This window comes from Dipteris shenzhenensis, chromosome 20 (assembly GCF_047967505.1).
Source record: "Dipteris shenzhenensis isolate YYH24624 ecotype China chromosome 20, Dip_SZ_1.0, whole genome shotgun sequence".
NCBI classification, from domain to species: domain Eukaryota; kingdom Viridiplantae; phylum Streptophyta; class Polypodiopsida; order Gleicheniales; family Dipteridaceae; genus Dipteris; species Dipteris shenzhenensis.
Window position 1 is genome coordinate 2,360,820 of NC_141615.1, and position 20,916 is coordinate 2,381,735.

At 44.1% G+C, this 20,916-nt stretch overlaps 1 protein-coding gene across 2 annotated transcripts in view; it reads right to left on the reverse strand.

Moving 5' to 3' along the window:
- Positions 1–482: 482 nt before the first annotated feature.
- LOC147889127 (oligomeric golgi complex subunit-like protein) overlaps positions 483–20,916 on the reverse strand; it is a 130,090-nt gene continuing 109,656 nt past the window's right edge. The window contains exons 10-12 of one of the 2 annotated variants that reach the window (XM_087391968.1): positions 6,435–6,557; positions 5,955–6,089; positions 483–1,053 (exon numbers count right to left, since the gene is read on the reverse strand). In XM_087391968.1, the coding sequence (XP_087248094.1) occupies positions 940–1,053; positions 5,955–6,089; positions 6,435–6,557 (372 nt within the window). In that variant the 3' untranslated portion in view covers positions 483–939. Of the gene's footprint in view, positions 1,054–5,954; positions 6,090–6,434; positions 6,558–20,916 lie in introns of those variants that run through there. The other variant, XM_087391969.1, reaches the window with a different exon arrangement.

Below are 20,916 nucleotides of genomic sequence, written 5' to 3' on the forward strand. Positions count from 1 at the left end.
CATTTGTGATACAAAGCCTGTGTAGGTGGATTATTGTTAGCCTGCTTCTTTGAGATTTTCCATAAGGCTCTTCCAAGATGCACCTTGTTTTTTAGAGTAACGCAACTATCCTGGGCACTTTTGGAACTGGTATACTTGAATGTGAAAGCATACATGCAGTCTTTCTAACCAAGTGATAACACCCGCTGGGATAAATAAACTAGTAGTGTGTCCAATTCATTACAGGAACAAGAAGAGGGAGGTTGCAAGAGTCTTTTTCCATTTTGGGCAAATGAGGGTCACTCCATTAAATTGTGAAGCATAAATTCCATAGTAGACAGTATTGTGCTCTGTTCATGAAAAATAAGGTAGGACTTGTTTATCATGGTTAACCATACTAACAATAACCCCCTTGAACTGAAACTGAGGCATAGCATTAACATGCAACATCAGAGACACCAGCAATGGGAAAGATACTTGTGCATACTAATGCATGCCTTCCTGACAAGGTTATACTTTATATATTTTTTAAGAAGCTCTACAGTTCAAAATTTATGAGCTTTTGAAATCCCATGAGTGCTATCCAAAACTTACCACTGACAAAAACAGTTGATCTAAAATAAATGGAAGTCATAAGAATACGGCAGTAATGAAGAATAGTATTACTAAAATAATGCTTTATACTACATACAAAAGAAGTAAATTTGTAATTTGGTGTACGTTCCTACAGGCCTCCCAGGTGATCAATTACCTAACCTTATCTTCCAAGTTGTCACGTTAACATGCCGGAAACAACACCCTAGCTCTCCTCCAGTGCCTGTAAAAGCCTGCTTCATCACATCCAAGTTTGCTGACCCAAGTTTCTCTCACCACGAGCACCAAAACTGAGCAAGCAAAAATGTTCACCAACGTGACTTAACAGTAGTTCCCAGTAGAGCCTTTCCAGCTTCCAAGCATCTTCTAAAACACAACCTGCCCTTGCCTGTCTGAAGGTGCCACACACTGCCATAATGAAATGTAAGCTGGCAGTCTTTCTGCATTTATTCCAATTGAATGAAGGCGTCGACCATATTCCTGCGGCATATCCATACATCTCTCAAAGTTAGCCCTGGAATATGGTACCAGAAAGAGCAAATTTGTAGTAAATGCTATGAAAAGGAGCATATTGACAGCTTGACAGCTCTTGGCAGCAAGGGTTTACATATACCAAGCATCTGCAGAATACTTGAGTGTACCTCAAAATGTCTCTACTTACTTTATTTAATGCATCACAAGAATGCATCCCAAAATTCACAAAAACTTAATGCATTACAAGAGACTTTGACGTGTCCCTTGCTGCCCAATCCTCCCCCTGACACCACTTCCCAGCCCGGTTGCTTGGTAAGACATCTCCATGAATCTGAGTTCTAGCTGTCACGGCTTCTTTTTGTTACTTGACTTGTCACATTGTTCTCTGTTAAGCTGATAAAGTCAACCATGTCTCCAACTCTGAACATAAAAGCCACATTACAAAGAGAATGGGACACAGCTGCCATGGACTAAATTGGTTGATGAAGTGCCTAAAGATTATCATGTTATCTCACGTTCTCCAAGGAAATCCATCAGTCCACATTCGATTCTGCTGGCTGAGTTTATGATCAAGCTAGAGGGTAGCATTCCAAGCCATGAAATTTCCACACAGTCTTAGAAATACTCTAGGCTTCCTATAAAACAGTAAACTCTTTACATGGTATTATGCTCCTTGCAGGGGTGTTATGCAAGCGATGGTTTGAGGCTTTACACAAACCATTCCCTCGATATTCCTATGAACTCTTCTTCATGAGATAAAAAGAAGCTTTGGCTACCTTACCTTCACTTAATTAAGTGCTATTTTCATAATATTCACTGAAAACACATACACTTGAAATGTCTAGAAGATAATGGTGCATTTTTCGTAAGAGACTTCATATACAAATAATAAACCAATCTGTTCAAGGGAGTAATAATCCACCCAATAACAGAATGTCGGTACAAACATTAAACCTCAGAAGGGCTGATCACCTTTGGGTTCATGAGGCTTAATTGGCTCTTCAGTTGCTAGTGGATACTGCCGATTGTGGTCAGAGAGACGAGCATTCCACCCATCTGCTGACATATCAAAAGACCTGTACCAGTTTTGCATCTCCTTGTCAACTACTAAATGAAATTAAAAGCACTCTTGAGAACAAGCCATTTCATCAACTTTCTCTTGACTATGTTCCTCTGGTCTTGAGAAACACCCCCCAACCCTGCATCTAAACCCCAGCTGCAAAAAGGATAGCAAACTGAGGTCTCCCCCAAGGCTCTCCCTGCTTCGAGCTTTCCTCCCACTAGCCCCCTCTTCACACACCATCCCCTACCTCAGTCCTCGCCATTCTCCACTAGTCTGGAAGGGTTGGTCTGCACATAGCCTCAGCTCCCCAAGTTGGTATGGTCAGTTCTCTAAGATAGGGTTGGGTACCTCTGCGGATCCTTTTCATGCATAGAGTCATCAACGCTTCCCGCCCCATGAACTATAGATTGGGGACAGCGGGTTTCCTTCAGCCAAAGGCAGAGGGAGACTGTTTAAGGCTTGTGCAAAATATCATATCTATCGGAGATATGCACCTAGGCTAGAAGCACACTGATGCATATTTTTCATCAGTCATGCATGATGCATGGTGAAAAAAAAGGAAATATGATATCCAATGGATACTATACTTTGCACATGCCTTAAACTTAGTCTGAGGCTTGTGCAAAGTATCATAGAAGCACACGGATGCATATTTTTCATCAATCATGAATGGTGAAAGATTCAGGTCCCCTCTGTGGATTAGCCTCTGTCCATAGAAGATTACATATTTCTTTTAGATGGTGGCCCACAAGGGATTGCCCATTGGCGCGTGGCTGGAGTAGATGCAAGTAAATGGGAGGCGCCACCATAGTACAGATAGGGAGCTCAAGACAATTCTGCACTCCCTATGGAGCTGCCCCACAACACACAAGATCTAGCAAGGGACCCTCCGGATCATGGCATGAACATAGAAGATGCAACAATAGGACTTCATATGGGGCATGGCAGCCTAGTTGATAGAGGGGGGTGATGCCTTTTCGATAGAGATGGTTTTGCCAACCTACACGATTGTTGGAACAGAGGGTCTTTTGGATTGTGTTGCAGGATGTGAATCCTCCTTCCCGCTAGTGGCCTATACCGTCACCCAAGGGCAATGTTTGGGAGACAATATTTAGCATTACTACTTGGAACATTTGGGTCAGCTGTTGCAGTTTTGTGATGGAAGGCCAACAAGTACCTCCAACAGCCACCCTCGTCATCATTCGGCATGATATCATCTAGACCTCGCCGGGCCCATATGGGAGTGAGATGATGGGTTCTTCGATGATCGCCGATATGCATGCACCCTTCTCCAAAGAGCACTACCGGGATAGTTGTGATTTCATACGAGGACAAAATACAATTGTATGAATGTTAAAAGGTTGTTTAGATCTCTTGACATAAATTCTTTATAAGGGGGTATAAAATTGAATCCCAATAAGACTAATTGTTTAATCAGGGTTGGATGATCTAGGATTAAAAGACCCATCAACCCTAGGAAAAAGGGTTTGAAGTCTGTCTGAGATAGAGGTTGTGGCAGTAAATAGGGTTGAGACAAGGCCAACATGATATCAATATAGGCTGAATGTTACAATCGAGAGTTAGCAATAACTTAAGGTTGAGGCTCGAGCTAGTGTTGATTGTCAAGATCTCGTGGAAAGAAGATTTCAAGAAATAGCAAGGCTAATCCAAAAAAAGGAATTCTTTTGTAAAAAGTAAAATATTTTATACACAACTCGAGAGTCTAGCAAACCTAGGCTTACAAACATAAGCTAGGGGCTCATTATTTGTGACATGTTGGGAAAGGCCGTTCCCAAAGCATATAGATCAATTGGCTGGCGGGTGTAGCAGTAGCTGGTGGAAGGTCTGGTATGAGAGAGATGTATTCTAACTATCAAGTGGACTAGGATCCTTAGTGTTCTAGGACTCAAGCTCAAGGGTTGTTCAAGGAATAGAACCATGGCTCTGAGGTGAGCTTGCTAGCTCAATCTGTAAGAGCTTGGTTTCCATTATTGTGTACTCTTCATTTAGTTTGGCAAAATTGACACGTTGTGTACTCTTCAGTTAGTTTGGCAAAATTGACACGTTGTGTACTCTTCATTATGGTTATTATGATTGAGTACTCTTCATTGTGTTTTGGCGAATTAATACAATCTTACTCAAGTAAATTAAACCTTGTATGGGCCCAACCAAAACAATAACTATGCGCACTACTTCCACACCCACCGTACCAATGTTGCATATCGTGGATCTGAGTAAATTGGTCTTTTTATCTGTGCAAAACTTATAGATAAGGCAAGGCTAGTCATGTTTGAGACAAATGCTAGCGATTCTGCCCTTAGGGAAGCTTTACTTCAAATATCAAATGTATGAGTGAGCCAAAAGCTCTATAAAGGCTTGTACTTCAATTGTCATATTAATGGATGAATGAATCAAAGCCTTTCCATAATGTTTTCATTTGAGTATGATTTTCTCTCACCCTAGCCTACCTTATCTCTCTTTGGTATCAGAGCGGGTCGGCCCTGCCCTAATCTGTTCTTCCACGTCATCTCCCTCATCAGCCCTGACCCTAACTCTGCTCAAACCTCACCTATGCTGTCTCCTCCTAGGCGGCTCATTTCACCTCTTCCTTTCAGCCATTTGCATCCGTTTTGAGCCTCCACAGCTTGCCATCTCCATTCGAGCTGTCCCCGAGTGCTCTAGGTTCCCTTGGCGACCTGTTAGCTTGCTGGTCGGTACATTTCTCAAGAGGCACCTACACGTGTGGTCCCTTGAGGTCGTTGTGGAGCTTTCCATTGCAAAAATCAGAGTTTAATGTGCTGCTGCTGCATAGCCGCCTGCATCAGAGGTACATTTCGGGTGTTTTACTCATCTGCTCCAGCATTTCGAAGCCCTAAATCACCTCAGAGCTGCATTTCCAGCCACCTCCGAGCTATTTCAAGGATTTGATACTTCCCATGCTTGATTAAACCCTAAAAACTTTATTTTGGGGGAAGACATAAGATAATAAGTTCATCCTCCCGGATAGGTTTTTACAAAAGTGGCAGAGAATTTGACTTTTATTCCTCTGCTGACATTTTACTGCTTCTATAATTTTTCTTACACAAGAAAGCATCTCTCTTGATAAATCTAGGGCATACCCAGACTCATCCCACAAAACCAAAACAGACAGTGAGGTTTTGACCTCACTCACAGTAGGAACTAGCTACTATGCCACCGACTGATCATTGTATAAACATATATGCTCTCAAACATGCATGCATGTCCACACATTTGACACGTACAGAGGGATCTATTCATACAGAGATATACATACTCTTCTGTCAACTCTGACCATGCAGGGCAAATTCAGTTGTGCTGAAGGCTAGGACCTAAGGAGGTAGCTTATTAAAAGACAGAGCTTAACTTCTTTCATGGAACTGGTTATGCTGTTAAAGAGAACTAGAAACTCTAGTTTGAGTTGTAATATACACTAGCTACAATTTTATCTGCAAGGCACTATTTCTTCAAAACGATGGGGATCTGGTTAAAAGAAAGAAGCCCATAGACTTCCCCATGTTCATCAAACCTTCTGGAATATATGTGCAAGCAAAGAAGGAAGCACAAACTACAGGGACTTGGATTTCAAACATGATGAGCCATAAAGAATTCTCACTCCGGCCAGAAAATAACAGTGACGCTAGGCTACTCCATAAATTGTGCCTGCCTATAAAAAATTTATAGTTTTCCTCCAGAACTAGGGGCAAGAATCTTAAGATGACATCTTGTATTTGTACCACAAATGAACATATTGTTTGATGGGATATCCATAACAGCCAAATCTCTTTTACATTTGAAGTATTGCAAAGTGGGAGTCCAATTTCACCTGGACATCGAGAAATAATTGTCTGCATATTTTGTCTGTGTCAGAGATGTTGGATTCACTAGAATCTGTCCCTGTTGACCCCTTCTTCTGGACTCCCTGTCTGAAGCGTTGCAACGAAGTTTCAGTCTTTCTAGCCTGTATTTGCACCAACTTTCATTAATTTGCACCAGCTATAAGTGTACACAATGAAATTTACATAAAAATCAGAATTACAATCAAAGCATGAGTGACTATCTTAATGCATTCCACAATACCATCATTTCTAAGCTCACAACGTTCATTAATTTGCACTAGCTATAAGTGTACACAATGAAATTTAAATAAAAATCAGAACTACAATAAAAGCATAAGTGATTATCTTAATGCATTCCACAATACCATCATTACTACGCTCGCAAATGTATATTATAAAAAAATCAGCAAACCTAACAAGTCACAAGATCTTTTGCCAACAGGAAGCTCATGAGCAAAGCATCTAACCACTGTCACAAGTTCCCTTGCCAATTCATCAAAGCGAGCAGTGACTCTGTCCACGATGGCTGTGACCAATGGATTTCTGTCCTCATTTGATAAATACAAAGCATATTTTCCTTCCAGAAAAGCCTGCACAAAATCATGTTTGAAAAGTTTATAAGAGTTGACAAAGAGCATTAGCTAGAACCTTCACGGGACCTTCATGCACCCATTTATATCCTTTATAGAAAACTGAAGCACCCATTTACACTGCAAAAATATTTGAAAATTGGCATAAAATGCACAGCAATCGCTACAAAGGATATATGCAAGTCTAAATAAAGAATGGCTTCAGTCCCAAAGTGATTAAAAAGATGCGAGTTTTCATAGGACACCAACGCTGTACCGTGATCCGGTCACTATTGTTACATCAAAGGAACATCTTCAAGTCCACACATTGATATTCGCATAGACAGAGAGTCAGCCATTGAATGTAAAAATTGTATGTCCTGCATGTTGGGAGACTATCTTAGTTGGAACTTCTTGCTGCCATGCCATTGAGCTTCAAATAAACATGCCAGGCCCTTTGGAGTGAAAATTGCAACCAGAGCTCATCACGCGCAAGGTGTATACGATGTATGGACTCTAGCCTAATGTTGACAATAGTGACAACAAGTCGTGTTCGCTGCCCTTTCATCATCAGGCTGCAAGTTGCTACTCCAAGCCATGATGCTAAAAACAATGTCCCAGAAAGTATCCTCTGGAAAGCTTGGGACTGGCATCCTGTATGTCTTGGTGTATAATTATCTCACCGCTCACCAAGTAAGCAGGACAAACCGTCTCTATGCAAAATGCATGCCTCCCTTCTGAAGACCAAAAGCTAACATCCCCGAAGTGAACACCCATCTGATTCACCTCAGCTGGGCTATGATCTTAAGTGAAATTTAGTAAACACCCTATGCCACTAGGCAGTATGCTCACTTGATGCACGCTTTACCAACACAGAATTCAAGACTGCTCTTTCTGCCCTTCATAAGGACAAGTGCCCTGGTTCCGATGGTCTTACTCCCTCTTTTTTTATAGCCTTTTGGGATATGATAGGTGATCATATTACTTCAGCCCTGCAGGGCATTTGGGACTCGGGCGAGATGCCTGACTCACTGACCGAGGGACTCATTCACCTTATCCCGAAAGGTGGCAACAGGAATTTTGTATCCCATTGGAGACCCATCACTCTTTTGGGCACTCTTTACAAAATCCTTGCCAAGGCGATCAGCATCCGACTACAGCCCCTTCTTCCAGATCTCATCCATGATACTCAGACAGGCTTTGTGCATGGCAGGAGCATTTTTTATAATATCTTTTCCTTTTGGGAAGCCACTGAGTGGGCTATACAAAGTGGACAGAGGCTAGCAGTTTTACTCTTGGACTTCGAGAAAGCCTATGACAGAGTAGATTGGGGTTTTCTTGAGGGCACTCTTCTACGGTTTGGATTCACAGATGCTTGGATCAGAGGGGTGGCCTCCCTTTACGGATCAGCCCACAGCCAGGTTTTGATTGGAGGGGTAAGTGGTGACAGGTTTCAGATTTCCAAATCAGTTCGTCAGGGATGCCCTTTAGCCCCCTTCCTCTTTTTTTTTGTGGCAGAAGCTATGAGTATCTTCCTTAGATCTCAGGCTGAGCTTTTTGGGCTGAGACTGCCCTTGAGACAGGAGTAGGAGCTTTTTGACTGTGAGTTGGCTGATGACACTGCTATTTTTATTCAGGCCTCCTTGCAATCACTTGATTCTTTCCGGACAGCCTTGGATATTTTTTGCTCAGCTGCAGGGGCACACATTAACTGGCATAAATCCTTTGGCTTTTGGAACAGTGATGAGGACACTCCAGGCTGGGGAGTTGACATTGGTTTTTCCTGGATTCAGAGGGGTGTTCCTATCAGGTATTTGGGATGCCAGGTAGGACTGGACATCTCTCCAGCACAGCAATTTACGCCAGTACTAGAAAGTATACGGAAAAAGCTCCTTTTCTGGAGCTCTGCCAAACTCAACCTTGCATCTAGAGTTGTGGTAGTGAACCAGGTTCTCTTGGCCACCTCCTGGTTCGTGTGTTCTTGCTGGTGCCGGTCTAGGGATTGCATCACTCAGCTCATCAGACCAGTCAGGAATTTTTTATGGAGTGGACTTGATGGCACAGCAGATGTTGCAGCAAGGGTGGCCTGGGAGACTATTATTCTCCCTACATGTGAAGGGGGCCTTAATGTCATTGACCCGGACTTGCAGTGTAGGGCTTTGCTTTGTAAGGTGGTGGTGAGGGGACTCATGCCTGGGCAGGAACCTTGGAAGGATTTCTTTTTTGGACGCATTCAGGCTTGCACACCAACCTTGGGAGATGATTGGGTGGACAGCCCTCAATGGATTTTCACATCAGCCCCTCTCAGATCTCCTGCCTCTCCTCTCATGACTGCCATCCTGAAAGCTTGGGGGAGCTTCAGGAACACTCTTCGAAGGATTCCGCCTTCTACCGTCAAAGAGATTGATAGGCAGCCGATCATTTGGAATGATAGTATTCTTGACGAGCATGCCAGACCACTGGGCACTTCCCATTACATGCAGTGCTCTAAATGGGAGAGAGGCCCTGCCTACACAGTAGGCACTTGGAAATCTTTTATCAGGCTACCTATGGATCAGAGACTACAGTCCGTGAGTCACCTCAGAGAGGTAGCACGCAGGATTCAGCAGATAGATGCAGCCATCCCGGTGGAATGGACAGTTGAGCTGCCTATTACTTCCACCACTTGGATGGGGGCTTTTTCGAGGACATCAGTTCCTTTACAGGTGATCACTCTCCGAGGTCTCGGGGAAGACGCACTGGTCTTTGATGTTGGGGATGGAGGTTTACTTTCTACATCCAAGGATGGCATTCTTCTTGAGGTTGCCTTTCAGCCTGTCAGGATTGCTGGTTTTGTGGATCTTGGAGCGGGCTTGCAGTGGTACTTAGACCCCGACCCTCTGCTCTTGGCCTTGGGATCCTGGAGGTTGTGGTTATATAGAGGTGCACCTATCAGGTGCTTGCAGTGGGACCCAGGAGAGTGGGAATGGATAGATCATGGGCACCGAGAGAGGGGGATTCCCTTCTTTCGTTTCACGGTTGGTAATGCCAGGAGGTTTCAGCTGAACAGTAGGGGTTGGATTCCCTCCAGAGCCCCCCATTGGGAAAGCTTCTTCATCACCGCACACTTGCGTAGAAATTTCTGGAGGAGGCTCTGGAAATCCCTCAGAAATAGAAAGATCACTCTTTTCTTTTGGCTTTCTATTCATGGAGGGATTGCAGTGAACCTGTGGAGATCACCATTTGGAGCTGATCCCACTTGTCCTCGATGCCATTCTGCAGAGGAGTCAGTGCGACATTGCCTTTGGGACTGCAATCAGGCGAGGACTGTTTGGAAAGGGGTTGCTCGGATACTCAATATCTTTCACACTTCCCCTTTCTTCATGACTTGGGGCTCGGTCGCATGGTTATCTCTTACCGGGCCCCAGGTGTTTTATGAGGGTGAGCCTTCTTCTTCTTGGGCACTCTCGGTCCGCCGGCAGGTGATAGAGCCCTGCTCTCTACAGGATGTACCACTTACTCCCTTCAGAGCTTCTCATGTTTCAGTGGACACCTCTTGGGAGATTTTGGCTAGCATTTCCTCTTGGCACATTTGGAGAGCCAGATGTAATGAGGCCTTGGATGGCACCCAGATACACCCATTACAGGTGTTCACGGGTATTTGGTCTGACACGGTTCACACTTTGATAGCCATATGGGCTAGCATGCAGGGCCCTTCACGGGCAGCCTCTTCTAGAAGGACTATATTTGTTCGAGTTTGGAGAGGTTCTCCCTTTTTCTCGGAGGTTTCTACCGGATTGAGATGGCACTATCAGCCTCAATCCTTTCTTTTTGGCTCTTGAGCGTTTCGTGCATTGCATGATGTATCCCGTATGGAGCTTGCTCTAACGGTTTTTCTTTAATACTTAATAGAAGTCTCTTTTTACAAAAAAAAACAGCCTTCTAAGGGCTCTTAGCCTTTGATTGTTCAATCGCCACCAACCCCACAAGGAGGTCATCAATTCGCAGGTGGTTATTAAGGTACAGGTGGAAACTTAGTCAAGTACAGATCTTGATTCCTCAATGTCAATCCTGATGTGAGATCTACCAATGCCTATTTTGGAAGATATATTCAAAGCCTATTTCTGACATGAGTATCTTTGTCTACAAGGTTAACTCTTACTAGAGTAAACTTTAGCCACATTTTCATAGTACAAAAGCAAGCCTTATCCCTGATTCATCTTCACACAAATTTTCCTTGCTTTCACAAATTATAGGACTCATTTACATCTAACAAGACATATTAATGCAAGGCTGCCTATATCCTATAACACATCTGCCAACTCTATGCAAAGCATGTAGCAAGGGATTCCGCAGCTCATTTATGAATGGCGCTTAGCCAAAGCACCAAGGATAAGAAGTTTCCCTCAATTTAGTTGGGGTTCGAGTGATCCACACTTCAGAACACCAAGCCTATTTAGATTGTCGCCAAAGTGACAAATCACATCGCACCTTAGTGACCATCAAAGTCTAAGTTTTTAGCTAAGTGTTTTATCCCCAAAGATTTCTCAAACAGTCGCTTATCCAACCACATTCTGTTCTATTTTGATGACCAATGTGATGCAGACAGCCAAATCCATGGCCAAGCAACCAAATCCATGGCTAAGCTATTAATATCTGGGGGAACCAAGTAGTTCCAAAACTAGACTTTAACCTGCTACGTGAAAGATGGCACAATTACTTCTTAAACTCAACAAAATTATCAAACACAGAATACTAGACTTCCAATGCAGAACGCTTTATTTGAAATGTTTACTTAGAAGTCATCAACATAATGAACATGGAATATAAAACATTGTTTGAATAAATGCATAACACTGTGGCAAAATATTACTATTTAAGTGAATAAAAATAGTCATACTTTATATGTGGACAAAATTATTAAATACAACTTTTTTTCTCATTGGGAAAACATCCACCCAATCACAAAATGGTGGTCATTTAAATAGAAGATGACTGGTGTTTTGGGGCTTTCACTTTCAGCTGGGCTATTATCATTATCCATTTTATTCTGGGCTTCCAATACTGCCCATCCATCACTCTGAATATCTGTCATAATTCCGCCATGAAGTTGTCTTCTGTATCATCCTCACTGTTATTTATCCAATCCGCTGTTGGATGGTTCTGTGCTTTACGCACTAGAAAATCCTTCTGTTCTCCTTGCAGACAATGAATTTCTATTATGATAACTTCAGGCTCCTGAGGCTGAAGTTCAGACACAACTTCGTCCTCAAGTTCAATCAGAGAGTGAGTACGATTACTCCGATGAGCTTCCCTGAATATGATGAGCAAAGCAGGTACACATTCTAATGGAAGAAACACTCCAGAGAGAGTCTGGCATTGCAAATTCTGGAGCAGATTCAAATCTGAGTTGTGAGTTCTACTTGAACACGGCAAACTAGCAGGGAACAATAACAGAGATGAGCAATCAGCTTATCAGAAGAAAGCAGGAGGCGACTTGCAATCAGTAGGAAGGGGCCTGTGATTACTTCCTCTGATCAAGCCACATAGGCAGCTACTGGTAGGCGAACTTACACTCTAGGCAGTTGCCTAGTATAGTCGACTCCTCTGTTAATGATTGGCCTTGCTGCATATATAGGCAATTGCTGTTAGCCCCAGTTCCAGAGATCCCCTAGGCAGTGAGCTAGGTTTCTCTGGAACAGGCCGGTTTCTTTCTTTCAGCCTTTTCCGGTTTTTTCCATACTCAGCACCTTCGGGGCTGCTGTCTTGTATGAAATCTTTCAAGCATTAATAGAAGGTTCCTTTCTTTGAAAAAAATAAATAAATAAATTTTATATATATATATATAGGCAATTGCTGTAAAAAGCATATACTGTTGCTTTTATGCTTTAGGCCAAAAGCTGCGATTAAAAACTCCCCCATAAAGCTAAGGCTTTTTTGAAGCTTTTTCTCTAACTGTAAATACCCAAAATGTGGGTTCTATTCATGGATAAGTTCCACAAAAGGCAGTGAAAAAAGCATCTTTTTTAGTACTGTAGTCGTACTATTCTGCATGCAGTTTCAAGGCAGTAACTTTCTGACACTTGGATGCTACCTCCTGTGCACACTAGAATTCCCACACGCGCACTGCATGGAACTGGAATTCCCTGCATGCTTGCATGTAACCTCATGCACACTGCATGCAACCAACTAGGACCCTTGCATGCTTGCACGCACCACATGCACACTACCTAGAATTTCTGCATGCACATGCAGGTACAAACTCGCACATGCAATCCACTACTCACTTTGCATGTCACTATTTTAGGCACTTGCCTCCTAATCAGGAATATGCACACTATTACTTGAGATGCAAGGCCATGAACTGAATCCTAACAGCAGTCACAAGAAAATATTAGTACAGACTTTTTCCTCTCTAGAATAAGATGTTCTGGTGGACCTGCCCTAGCCCTTAGACAACATCTGGAGAGCTGCTCACCTCCTCTACCCTGGCCCCCTCCTCCCCTTCTCTCACCTTTCCCCCTCCTCCCCCTCCTTTCCCCTATCCCCTCTACCTCTACTCCCCTACACCACTTCCCCTCACCCTCTATCTCGATTCTCTACTTCCCCCCCCCCTTCCCCTCTCTAGCCTCTTCCCCTCTACCCTCTCTACCATGTCCTATAGCAGCCTTTGTTGGTCAAACGGAGCTTAATTGTGTTCAAATCGGCCTTTTTGCCTCGTTTGACGAATGGCTTCCAATTCAGTCAATTCTCATCTGCTTCCACCAACCGCGAAGCAAGTAATTTTTTCTAAAGACGAGTTGCAATAGCTCAAAAAATGTAGAGCTTGAAAGCTCTACTTCTATCCATTCCCGCATCTTTGGATCCGATCCTTCTAGGTTACAGGCTAGGGACTGGATGCTCATAGCACCTCACACCCCACCTCACCGACGTTTGCTTATTGGGACGAGGTTTCTTCCAGGTGGTCTTTGATACTCCGGACTCTGCAGCCACAATGCTTCAGGCTAACCCTCTGATGCTAGGCTCCAAGAGGATCTTCCTCTCACGCTTCTCCTTGGGCTTCGACCCTATTGAGGAGGACAGCCAGATCTTTTTCCTCTTCATCAGGTTTCCTGGCCTCCCTCAAGTCTACCATCGACTCCTTTTTTCCATTGGAGCCACTTTTGATTTGGTCGCAGAGATCCCCCCCTCCCCGGCATGCCATCTTCATCAGCAGCAGAGGTAGTCAGGTCTAATGTAGGGCCCAGAGTTAGGGTCCTAGTCTTCAAGCCTAACATCATGGATGGCCATATTATGCTTCAGCGTCCGAATGGCTCCTTCTTTAGCCAGAGAGTCGAGATCACATGTAAGTAGGACCAATGCAGGATATGCAGAGCCCTTGGGCACTTGCTAGGGATTGCCCAAGGAAGAAGAAAAGACCCAAGCGGCCTTCTAGTGCGGCCCCTCCTCTACCTGCTTCCTTGGCACCATCTTCTTACCTTGCACCTTCGTTCGCTACCAGGCCACCTCCAGCGTCACACTCAGCTTCAGCAGCGCGGCCAGGATCCTCAATAGTAGCGCGTCCTGGACCCTCGGTTAGGCCCACACCTGTTCCATATTGGGTACCGGTCAGGATTATTGATCCTCCTTCCTTACAGGAGGACCTCCCCTCTCAACCCTCCTCAGTCTTGAGTGGATGATGCTACAGATGCCTCCGTCCCCGTCCCACCGGTTGCAGATCAATAGGGGCCTTCTGATGCTTCATTCCCCACTAGAGATACTGCACATCTTCAAGGGATAGGACCAGTGATGATGCTCATTCTGATTTTCAAACTCCTGACTCCTCTCGGGTGCAAACCACTGCCTCTTTTGCTCCTTGTTCCACCCGCATTGTCAGAGGCAAGGGGGTTGCCCCCTTGTAACCCTCGTCGTCCTCGAGTGCGGTTATTCTTTGTACTCCTTAGCTAGGCTTGATTCACAAGAATTCATTCTCTGTACTGGCTGATTTGATGAACATCGAGAAGGAGGAATTTGTTCCCTCCACCTTTGAGAATGCTATTCTCAAAATCCTATTCATAGCGCATCCCCTTCCGCAAGTGCAGGGATACTTTCTCCAATGGATTTTCCTCCCTTTAGAGCACGAGGGATACTACTCAGGAGAGTTGGTTTCAACTACCAGGTCGGGTAAGGTATTTCATCTCACTTCCTTGCACCGATGAGGATCATGAGCTGGAACATACAAGGCCTAGGCGACATGTCACATCATCGTCATAGGCAACTGATTCGCAATCAACTAAATGCATGTGTTACTGGGGGATCCTATTGATATTCTTTTTGTTCGGGAGCACAAATTGGATGCAAGAGATTGTGCCAGATCCTATTGATATTCTTTTTGTTTGGGAGCACAAACTAGATGCAAGAGATTGTGCCAAGTCAGGCAAACTTCTTTCAGGTCATACCTTTTGGTCACCTGCCTTGGGCGCTAGAGGAGGTACATGCATTTCAGTTTCACAGTTTTTTCTCCCCTTGGTGTTGGACACGGAGTGATCATTCTCTCTAGAGCTCAATGGATTATTCTCTTGATTGGGGGACATAGGGTTGGCTTTCTGAACCTTTATGCCCCAACAATAGAGGGGATCGTGTCCTTATGTGAAAGGAGCTGCTCTCCTAGGCCCCCATTGCAGATTCATGCGTTATTGGAGGTGACTTCAATATGGTTGAGTTGCCTTCTAATAAAAAAGAGGGTAGAAAGGATGGCATTCAGTCTCTGAAGAGAGCAGCTTGGGATGCCTTCTTGTTTCGTTTAAGTGGTAGAGATGCTTGTTTTCGTGGTCAAACAAGAGACAACAGATGCAGAGGTGGGTCAGTATACATTGCCATTGATGTTTTTACTTCAGACCACTTTTCGGTAGTACTGATGATTTCTGAGCCTCACTTGAGGGGACGCTCTACTAGCCTTTTATGCAGAGGAGGATCTCATAGAGACAGCTTTGCAGATATGTCACATATATAGGGTGGAGTGCTATCTCCTTCACTTATGGCTGCAGCCCTAACTAGTGTTAGCAAATTTTATCATTCGGTTGCCAATACTAGGAGACACGAGATTGGTATCGCCACCAGCAGTTGGCAACCTTGCAGAGGGGCCCACAAATGCTTGGATTCAAGAAGCCCTCTTGGCCCTTTGCACAGGCAAGTGTCCAAGTTCACATGGACTTTCTCTATCATTCTTTATTGCTTTTTGGGATATGATTGGGGATCACATTACCTCAGCACTGCAGAGCATTTGGGACTTGGGTGAGATCCCCGACTCACTTACGGAGGGTCCCATTCATCTTATCCCGAAGGAAGGTTGCAAAAATTTAGTGTCTCAGTGGAGGCCTTTCACACTCCTCAGCACGTGTTACAAAATTTTGGCCAAAGCAATAAGCCTGCAATTGCAGGCCTTACTTCTCGACCTTATTCATGACACATAGACTAGTTTGTGCATGGCAGAAGCATCTTTGATAATATCTACTCATTCTAGGAAGCTTCACAGTGGGCCATGCACAACGGGGAAGGCTGGCCATTCTACTCCTGGATTTTGACAAAGCTTATGATAGAGTAGATGGGCTTTCTGGAGGGCACCCTTCTTTGTTTTGTCTTTACAGATGCATGGATCAGAGGGGTTTCCTCTTTATACAGATCAGCCCACAGCTAGGTGCTTATTGGTGTGTAAGGGGAGAGGGTTTTGAGATCTCCAGATCAGTCCGCTAGGAATGTCCCCTTGCTCCCTTCCTCTTTCTATTCGTGGTTGAAGCTATAATTATCTATATTAGATCTCGAGCTGATATTTTTGGGCTGAGACTTCCTTTGAGACAGGAAATTGAGCTTCTGGATAGCGAGCTAGCAAATGATACTGCTGTTTTTTTAATGACACGCCATAAATGCTCATTTCTTTCAAGACAACATCGGATTTATTTTGCACTACTGCAGGGGCACATATTAATTGGCATAAATCCAATGGCTTTGGATTGGTGACGAGGACACTCTGGATTGGGGAAGTGACATAGGATTCACTTGGATTGAGAGGGAAATTGTCGTCAGATACTTGGGATGCCATGTTGGCTTGGACATCTCTCCAACACAACAATTTGCCCCAGTATTGGAGAGTATAAGGTGAAAGATCCTTTTTTCGGGCTCTGTCAAGCTTGACCTTGCCTCTAGGGTAGTCGTGGTTAACCTGGTCCTCTTGGCCACGGCATGGTGTGTTTGTTCTTGCTTGTGCCATTCAAGGGATTGCATCACTCATCTTAAGAGACCGATGACCTTGCCTCCAGAGTAGTCGTGGTTAACCAGATCCTCTTGGCCACGGCATGGTTTGTTTTTTCTTGCTTGTGCCATTAAAGGGATTGCATCACTCAACTTAAGAGACATATAATGAATTTTATATAGAGTGAACTTGATGGCACAGAGGATGTTACCGCTAGGGGTGCTTGGGAGACTCTCACTCTCCCTACTTCGGAAGGGGGTCCTAATATAATTGATCAAGATCTACAGTGTAGGGCCTTACTCTGCAAGATGGTGGTGAGGGAAATTATGCCTGGGCAGGAGCCGTGGAAGGACTTTTTTATTCGCAGCATACAGTCATGCACACCATCTTTGGGAGGCGGCTGGATGGATAGTACCAAATGGATCTTCGTATGTATACATATATATATACATGTGCGTGCCCGTGTATGTGTGTGAGCGTGTGTTTGGGTAGAAGTTGTGGATTTTCCTCAATGCTCGTCTTCTCTTCTACCTAAAATTGCAGCTTCCCTCGGTAAGGTGGTATGTCCACCGCGACCCAATGGAAATTCGAATCGCTTCTGCATTTTGTGGGATACGGATCATCCCACTCCAACTTCATATTCGGTTACTGTGAATAATGTTTCCATGGGGAGTGCCTTTTACAAGCTCAAGTGGGGGCTGTTTGCAGGTGCTTGCTTTGAATGCAAGCAATTTGGGCACATGGCTTCACAATGCCCTTCCCGAGCTCCACAGATGCCAGTGCAAGCTGAAATGGTTCAGCCTTTGAATAAGAATGCAAATGCCTCTTTTGTGGTAAAAAACAAAGGGGTCAAACAGTTTTTCTCTGTTCAAGATAAAGGCAAAGCCCCGGCTGTCTCAAATGCTTCTTTTCATGTGCCTTTGTCCTCTCCACTTCAAGGGAAGGGGAAAATTTTTTTGACTGATGGATGACAAACTCCTCGCAAAGTGATCTCCCCCACGCAACCTTTGCCTTCTCGGACTTGGAGTGGTGCATCCTCTCATGGGAAAACACCTGCTGAAAACTCTGGTGTTCGCTTGACCTAGGCTGTTGTGACTGCAGATCGGACCTTGTTTCCTGAAGAAATTGCTGCACTTTTGTCCTCTCCTCAGGCTGATGCTTCATCCCAGGGCAGAGGCCCGGACATTGAGGTGGAAATGCAGACGTAGACAGCCCGTTAGTTGCTGTACATACCTGTCCCATAACTGTAAATATGCTTGATCATCTGAAGTGTGTTACTCTCAATGTACACGGAATGTGTGATGGTCGCAAATGGAAACTGGTCTGGCTGTATATCAAGCAATTGCAGCCTGATATCTTCTATGCTGGAGAGCAGTCCTTTTTTGGTAAAGCACAACCTTCAACCTGTTGTGGCTCTCAATGATCGCCATGGTAGATGGATTATTATTCAATGCCTTGTTCAAGGGAAAATTTATGCCCCCCAATCTTCTCGTGATAGAGCTTTGAGCCTTTGATTTGGACTGCCATGCATACTTATCCATGGCGACAACATGCCTTCATTTGTGATGACTTTAATAATGCCCCTCAATCGGGTGACAACACCTAAGGCCACACTGGCATGGTCTGATTTTTTGCTTCAGTTGCGCCTGGTTGATCTCTGGAAGGAAGTACAGCGCATGATTCCGGGCTATACCTTTCAGCATAATGCCCAATCTTCTTGTCGGGCACGCTTGGACAGATGGTATCAGATTGATCCACAACATTGTGATGCCTTTACTTGTCAAATTTGGGTTGATCATGCTTTCACACATTCGGATCATGCTCCTCTTTGGTTGAGGCTTTCCTTATATGAATTTCCCACTGACAGATTGCCTTGCCGAAGGCTTTAGCTGATTAGTAATAGTTATCTGGAGCATGCTGACTTTAAAGCCTTGGTCTCTGATGCTATTCAGCCTCTCTCTCGTCAGATACGCATTGGTTTGGATTATGCCTAGCAGGCTTTTGTTGCTCGGATGCAAACAGTTATTCAAGATTATGGCAAATCCTAAATGCAAGAGCCACAAGGGAGACTGTAGAACATGCCAAATTTACTTGTCCAAGTTTGACTGAGCTTGCTCATCTTTGCCCTTTGTCTTCAGAGGAAAGCATGCTCTTATGTCAGGCTCAATTCTCTCTTCAATCCAAGAATCGCAGAAAGCTTGCTAAATGGGAAACTCGATCCAAACAATGGGCATTTTTGGATAAAGGCTGCTCTTCCGAGCAATTTTTTAAGAGTTTACACTACAAAAGACAGGCTGCTAATATCTGTCGGATCCATATGCCTGATGGTTCTTGGTCAACATCTCGTTCAGAGCTTGCTGATTTATGTGTGCAGCAGTTCTCCACTCATTTTAGGCATCTGGATACTCTTTCTCCTCGGGTCGTGTCTGCACGTCAGCTTCTTTTGCAGCATATTCATCCAATTCTGTCTGATGCTCAGGCTTTGGAACTTGAACATCCCTTCATTGAAAGGGAATTGTCTGATGCAATGAGATCCTGTGGCAAATGGAAATCTCCAAGATGGGATGGTCTCACTGTGGAATTTTTTCTTGCATTCTGGGATCTTCTTAAATTCACCTTGCTGCAGATGGTAAATACAGCATGGCAAAATCAGCAGATGCCTATGTCATGGAAAAAGGGTGTTCTCAAGTTGATTCCAAAAAAGCAGCTATGTGCTTCACATGGTGATTGGAGGCCAATCACGTTCATGCCAGTTATTTACAAGATCATTGCCAAAATGGTGGTTGATCGGATTAAAGGTTATTTGCATGATGGGTTGCATCCCTCCCAATATGGCTTTGTTCCACGTCGCCATATCACAGATAACATTGCCAATGCTTATATTGGGATTGAATATGCCAAATACACGCAGCAGGATGTTCTACTCTTGCATATAGATATTGCAAAAGCCTTTGACACAGTTCAATGGGATTTCATCTCGCAAACTATGCGAGCTTTTGGACAAAAAATGCAGCAGGTTATTTACTAGCTTTACAGAGATAGCAATGCGGCTTGCATTCTTTCTAGGGATATCTCTGATGAGTGGACTCTTCGTTGTTCGGTCCGCCAGGGATGCCCTCTCAGTGCTTTACTGTATGCCATTGCTACTCATCCTATGCTGCAATATATTGATAATCTTGTGGCTACAGGATCACTTCATGGCTTGGAATTGGATGCTAATCGCAGCATGGTTGCTCAAGCTTATGCTAATGATTCTTTCTTTACCCCGAAGAATACGCCCATGATCTTGGTGCCTTGATGCAAGTCTTCTCTGTTTATGGTTTGGCAGCTGGTCTTCATGTTAATTTTCAGAAGTCTAAGCTGCTCCCTTTGCATTCCAAAGACTGACATAGTCTATTATGGCCCGAGGATATCATTCCACCCACTCAGTTTGTTCGTCATCATGGCTACCCTTTAGGGAGGGAACTCACTCGCCGACAACAAACCAATTGGGTTTTGGCTAAGCTTCAGAAAAAGCTTGAGTATTGGAAACTGGCAACCTGGCCTTTGCACGTTCGTCTTCGAATAGTGCAGTCCATCCTTGTGACATATATTCAATTTTACTTGCCATTGATCATGTTCACTAAGGTAGATCTTACATCTTTCATTTCTGTCTTTATGGAAATCTTCTGGCGATCCAAACATGGCAAAAAAAGTCTCAGGCTGCTTTCGATGCATCACATTTGTTCTCCCAAGATGCATGGTGGATTGAACATCACGGATATTCATGTGCATATTCTTGCCCACAGGGGGAAAATGTTGCTGCAATTTCTGCAAGGTGATCAGCCTTGGGCTCTTATGATTAGGACTCTGGTCACTCATATCAGTATTTCTGCGTTTGGTCATTGGCAACTCGATCACTGGGATTTCTTTTTTGGCTGCACTGATGGCACTTTGCCTGGCTGCCCTTTTGTCTCCCACTTGCTTCTTGACTAGAAGCATGTTCTTTCTCATCTGGAATGGAATGGACGGCAATCTTTGCTTGGGAATTCTTTGAGAGCTGAAAGCATTCACACTGGTCGAAAGTCTTTCATCCTCCCTTGGCTTTACAACAACCTCAACGTTCCTACTTTGTCTCATTTAAAGGCATCACCTTGGTTGCTGATGTTATAGATGGTGCTGGTACTGTGCTCC